General features: G+C 40.8%; 1 protein-coding gene across 1 annotated transcript; it reads right to left on the bottom strand.

Annotated features, from left to right (window-relative positions):
- Positions 1 to 794: 794 nt before the first annotated feature.
- LOC308302578 (chymotrypsinogen A-like) lies at positions 795 to 6,289 on the bottom strand (the record flags this gene model as incomplete). Its single annotated transcript, XM_080746834.1, has 8 exons — positions 795 to 1,207; positions 1,976 to 2,112; positions 2,435 to 2,615; positions 3,241 to 3,328; positions 4,155 to 4,234; positions 4,406 to 4,524; positions 5,647 to 5,709; positions 6,247 to 6,289. The coding sequence occupies 8 exons, from the start codon at positions 6,287 to 6,289 to the stop codon at positions 1,040 to 1,042; spliced, it is 879 nt and encodes a 292-aa protein (XP_080602960.1). The 3' UTR covers positions 795 to 1,039.
- Positions 6,290 to 6,667: the final 378 nt, after the last annotated feature.

Raw genomic sequence — 6,667 nt, 5'->3', positions numbered from 1 at the left:
ATTTTCCCTGACTATGACAGCTACTTTGCAAAGGATATTAGACTTGTCATTGTTTTAACCAGTGGTTCTCAGGGGTGGTGGTACCAACGTTTTTACTTGAGTAAAAGTATCACCAATATTATCAATGTTTCGGTCAATTGAGTACAAAGGACCCCATGGAAACAAGCCATACTTATACGTTTTTGCGAAAATAATTTCCGCAGTACTTGTGCTTGTACTTGTAATGTACTTTACTTCTTTGTAACTGTCTCTGCAAACTGTAAGTAATCAATCAATCAATCAATACTGCAATTTAGAAATAATCTCACAAGTTAAACTCAGGAATTGAATATTAAAGTATTGGTATAAAAATATAATGAAAGCAACAAAAGTAGAAAGTGCTCATTATGTTCCAGTTTATGCTACTATGAGCTTCAATGGTGCATGCCCGGGCCAGTTCGCCAACCATACCTTGTTTATAATATATCTTGTATAATGGTGACATCACTGAGAAAACTGCTTCCTGATTGGCTATGAGTGTATCCAGGAAGAAAATAATTTTAAGAAATCTGGGCTACAACTATAATGTGTTGCCTACAGCAACCACACTAATAATAATTGACCACTGGTACACACCTGCAATTCCAAGATTTATTAGCAATAATGCACATTTACTGTATCCCTACAAACAGCATGCACAGCATCAAGGACAAATATACCCAGACAGTTTGTGTTGATGCTGTGGTGGAATTCAAATCAATCAATAATCATGAGAAAATGACGAGACAAGTCAAATGTATATAACATGAGGACAGTGGTAAAGTAGTTCTGCCAAGAAGAATGGTCAGTTATACTGTGTGGCTTCAAGGCCTCTGGAGACGAGCTGTACCATAACAAGATTGCTACTCAGTCCTATTGAGACATCTAGACTACTACAAGCTATCCAGTATCAATGATGTATCATAAGAGCTAGATATTAATATAATCAATGAATACATGATCTACTCTATAACGTCACACATAATCAATCATGATAATCTCTAATCTACTACAATGCCAACTAGAACAGGTGTTTAAGCATGGTCTCCTCGATCCAGGCAACCAGGGTGGGGACGTTGGTAAAAACAGCTGGCTCGTTCGTAGAGCAGTTGTGAAGGGCCCAGGAAGTGACACCAACCAGGATCCATTTTCCATTCTTCTCACACACCAGGGGACCACCAGAGTCACCCTGAAACCACAAGCAGTTATTTAGCAGACACTCTTAATCCATAGCGATTAAGCAAGGACAGCACATGGTAATACATCAAATTCATAGAAATAGTAATCTAGAATCATAGAATCATGGCCAGTGGGGAATTAACTCATAAATAGCACTGCTCACTTCACATGCGTGACTGACACATGAACATGAGCTGCAGGTTTTCAGAACGTCATAAACCACATGAGACTGACACAATATGTAGTATGAAAACCTGCTGATCATGTCTGTCTGTCTGTCTGTCTGTCTGTCTGTCTGTCTGTCTGTCTGTCTGTCTGTCTGTCTGTCTGTCTGTCTGTCTGTCTGTCCGTCCGTCCGTCCGTCCGTCCGTCCGTCCGTCCGTCCGTCCGTCCGTCCGTCCGTCCGTCCGTCCGTCCGTCCGTCCGTCCGTCCGTCCGTCCGTCCGTCCGTCCATCTGTGCGTGCGTGCGTCACGCGTCATGACACACTCCATATATGGCCAAGACATCTCTCCATATATGGAGCTGGCCAATACCTCTACATCTGACCACGGACTACATTTATGGATATAGCTGACCTGTTCTGACATCACAATGATAATGTTCCCACAAGATTATTAATGTGAGAGTTCAAGTGGTTAATGTAAACAATAAAAAAATAAGTCCCTTTCACAATAAAGATTTGGTATGCCTGCAACAATGTGTAGTTATCACCTGCCTCCCCCTTTCTGAAGAAAAATGTGGATGTCCTAAGGAGTAGGTTTGCGCTTTACACTCACAATGCAGATGTTAGCTCCAACACCTCCGGCACAGAGCATCGAGGGGGTGACCCGTCCCCAGTACCAGTCACTGTTGCAGTCCCTGAAGCTAACGAGGGGCACACAAGCCTGCTGGAGATTTTCTGCAGGCTTTTTAGCTGGAACAAAAATAATACACAGGATTCATGTCTTGAACTGTCTTGTGCACATTGGCACAAGACATAACTAAACATTACAGAGAAATTCAAGGTGAAAACTAGAAATGTGGAGATTAATCTAACTTTATTATTTTGTATGAAATCATTTTTAAGCTTTGTGGTTTTTACATTTGTTTTATATTGTGAACAAGACATTTCAAACTGATATGGTAAGCCTACCTGCCTTGTGTGTACATGCTATTCTAGATCACTGTATGCCTACTGGTAAAATTGTCCCAATCTGTGGTTGAGGCATGAAAAGTATTTCATGTTGTTCACTCACAGCCCCAGTGGGTCCGGCCCCAGCCGGTGACCACACACTCCGTGCCGGGAGGAAAGATGTCACTGGTATCAGGTAGACGCACAAGGGACACATGGGGGTCGATCTGGGCAGGTTCTTTCAGTTTGATCAGTGCGATGTCATTGTCTTTAGTTTTGTCATTGTATGCGTCGTATTTGAAGACCTACCGGGGAAATGACACAGTCATCTTAGCTGTTAAAAGGATCCCTGTCTAATAAGCCTTTTATGCCTTAATACAGTATATCGTTTAATTGCCCTCTGTAAGAAAAATGTAAACGTCCTTAAATATTGTATTTATTTTAGAATAGTTCATCTTTTACTCAGTGTGGGACAATGCCCGTCGTAAGTTGATGATGTCATTTGTCCATGTGTGGTCTAGTCTAATTTCTTATTTTTTAATTTGTAATCTTAGTTATAGACGGCAATAGGCTTATTATCCATGGATACTTTTGAGGAGTATTATGTGCAAGAAGCCAGATGTTGCTGCGTGTTGATTGAATGCCTGGTTTTAACAATGTTTTACAATCTGTAGCACCACACACACACACACACACACACACACACACACACACACACACACACACACACACACACACACACACACACACACACACACACACACACACACACACACACATATACATACATACATACATACATACATACATACATACATACTTGCGTGCGTGCGTGCGTGCGTGCATGCGTGTGTGTGTTTGTGTGTATATTATATGAATGTGTTGTGTCTGTATTACAGTGTATCATGCAATATAAAACAGACCACCTACCTCTAGAATTGATATATTGTAGGGTTTCGGAACGTTTATGATGTAGTCCTTGAGGTTGTGCTGGCCCAGGATTACACGGTCCTTATCACTGAAAAGATGGTAAGAGATTTATGGAAAATACTTGTATGAGCCTCAGGGACCTCAGTGTAGTCTGTCTCTCCCACACAAAAGAAGAACACTAATTCACCCTTTTTTAGCCTTCTGGTTGGTCCCTGACTGACCAACCAGCAGGCTCTATCTGCCTTGTCCCGCCCTGGTTCCGCATTTTTTATAAACATATATTTATTTTTTTGCTAAAACATAACAATAACAATATGAAGCAACTGAATTAAAATAGTAGAGGATGGAGTGTCCCACCCAAGACACAGCAACCAATGGGTGTTAAGAGAGGGTGGGACAATGAGCGGGACTTGACAAAGGGTGAATTGGTTTAGTCGTAACAGGTTGCTTTGTGGTTTTGTATCCATGTTATTCTTATTTTGTTCTCATCTTATTTTATTTGTTCTAATATGATGAAATAGTGTGAATGTATCTATTATTGATTACCGGGATACTACGTGTCTGTCTGTCTGTCTGTCTGTCTGTCTGTCTGTCTGTCTGTCTGTCTGTCTGTGTGTGTGTGTGTGTGTGTGTGTGTGTGTGTGTGTGTGTGTGTGTGTGTGTGTGTGTGTGTGTGTGTGTGTGTGTGTGTGCGTGCGTGCGTGCGTGCGTGCGTGCGTGCGTGCGTGCGTGCGTGCGTGCGTGCGTGCGTGCGTGCGTGCGTGCGTGCGTGCGTGCGTGCGTGCGTGCGTGCGTGCGTGCGTGCGTGCGTGCGTGCTTGCTTAAGGTCTCAGTTTTGGAAATGCTACAGTACTGTATGTGGATACTGGATAGAATATAATATCTAGTTCAGAGGGAGACATTGTCTACTGTACCTGACCTTGCAGTGGGCAGCAGTCACTACCCAGCGCTCGTTGATCAGTGATCCACCACAGTAATGCTCGTGACCAGGGCGCTGAATTCAGATTAAGGTTCTGTTAGCGACAATAGGATTTCTCTAACTTAGAGTGTCTCAGTAATTCAGCTATTGCATTTAATGATATGCCATAATGCACTGTCCAGTCTATCAGTAACATTTGTGGATAATGAAATGTTACACTTAAACAAAGTGTTGTATATGATGTACCTGCAGGGAGACTTGCCAGGGCCAGGAGTGAGCCCTGGCCTCCTCACCATTGATGATACCCAATCCATCTTTGGGAAGACATTTGGGGACTTTTGGCTTGATGGTAGGAACACCAGGGTCTGAAAAACATATTATGCATGCATGCACACATGTGCATCTGTTAGCCTCATAGCATAATTGCCTTAGTCACCCTTTTGGTCAAATTAAATGCTGCATTAATTTGTGCCTTATGTCCTCAGCCAATTAGAATGTTTGTTACATTACAAAATAACGTTCTGCCTAAGTCATTTTAAGTCAACTTGTTTGATTTATCCAGAATAAAGTAACAAGCATTCTGAGGATATTGGCAATAATTCAGGGTGAATTAGCAGTGTTAGAAGAGTAGAATTAAGCTGAAATAAATGAAGGCAGATAATTGCCTCATGATTGTCTAAGTCAGGGGTCTTCAACATTTTCAGGCCAAGGACCCCTTAGCTGAGAAAGAGATGAAGCAGGGACTCCCACAAACCTTCATAGATTCCAAATTTAATTGTTTGACAGCACAATCATCCAGTTGTGTAAAGTAATTGCACAAAGTAATTGCACATTTACTTAAGTACTGTACTTAAGTAAAATTTTTAGGTATTTGTACTTTACTTGAGTGTTTCCAATTTCCAATACTTATATTTCTACTCCACTACATCTCGGATCCAAATATTGTACTTTTACTCCACTACATTTATTTGAAAACTTAGATACTTTGTAGATTATTAATACAACACATACATTAAACACTTTAATCCTACATTTCGACCATTTGAAAATAGCCGATCTACGAGCTCACAATGCGTCGCATCAAAAGATGTTTAAACATTTGAAAATGTGGAAATGGGGCGTTCTACATAATGAGTACTTTTACTTTTGGTACTTTAAGTACATTTACTTTTACTCAAATACATTTTGAATTCCGGACTTTTAGTTTGTACTTTTACATTGCAGTATTGATACTTTTACTTAAGTACAATATTTGAGTACTTTTTCCACCACTGCAATCATCACTCAGTGTATTTTGGATTCATGTCAATTTGTGTTTTCAGATATTTAACCACTTGAACCGTAATATGTAATAAACTTGACCTTTCACTCTCTACTTTGTCTGCTCTACACCAAAGCTCTTTGCCGAAAATAGCCGATCTTCATAAAGCAATTTGGATGGCTACTTTTCTACTTAATCATACAGTTCATGTCTAAACTCTACCCACCTGGGTCCTCAACCATCACATCTTCAGAGGAATGCAGGTGGACTGCTGATGCCAACTGTGTGCCTGTTGAAATGAAGGAGAGTTTTGGACCAAATTATTCAACTGACACAAAAAAGCATAATGAACACATATTTGGACATAATATGTCGAAAGGATAAAATAAAAATAAAAAATCCCATTAAAATAATATTTTGCTGTGCAACCTCCTTAATTTCTCTCAGTAAAATAAAGGAAGAAATGTTCAGTTACCTGAACTATGTGACGTTTCGAGCCTGGTAGCTCTTTCTCAGACAAACTGGACATTTTTGGTTGTTTTTAAAAGTCCCTCTGAATATCACAGTATAGGCCTATAAATGTTTACCTTGTGGAATCAATGATTGATCTTCGTCAGCTAATGTAGCCTATAACAACACAATAATGGCTAAATCCTTCACAGAAATCCACCTACCAAGTCCAATTTAGTTTTAACAATCTGATAAATATGTTTGGTTATTTCTCTTGGAATCAAAACAACAAGCTGTGAGACACGCTCCTGGCTCATTATGAGACCAGGGAGGGGTAAAAGTGAATGAAGTGAATGATTCAGAAGTTATACTGTACCTGCGTTGCAGACCAAGAAGAAGATGATCCAGATTTTCTTCATGTGTACCTCAGCTTCTGGACCTGGCTGTGGTCCAGAGTGTAGTCTTCACTGAACAAGTCTTTCTCTTATAGCTCTTTTCTTATGACGCACTTTGACGCACGTCGTTTCTCTGCAAGTCTGTGGCTTCTAGGTGTTTGCAGATGCAAAGGTGTGAAAGGAGAGGAAGCGGACACATTTCTGAGTATAACTGACCACAGTGGGTGGGGGGTGGAGGTGGGGGGGATGGGACATTAATTGCTGTTCCATTGAAATGTACCCCTAATCTGGCCCAGTGGCCCAGTGTTACCTTCATGTCTCATTCTTTACCATCGACCTTAAGCCGCTATAGCGGTGGTGATTCACAGGGAACAAGCATTTCATTCAAATAGCTGTCAACTG

The sequence above is a fragment of the Nannobrachium achirus genome (genome assembly GCF_963921795.1).
Source record: "Nannobrachium achirus genome assembly, chromosome: 17".
NCBI lineage: Eukaryota > Metazoa > Chordata > Actinopteri > Myctophiformes > Myctophidae > Nannobrachium > Nannobrachium achirus.
The sequence above is the reverse complement of the archived record's forward strand: the minus strand, read 5'-3'. Positions and strand labels throughout refer to the sequence as shown.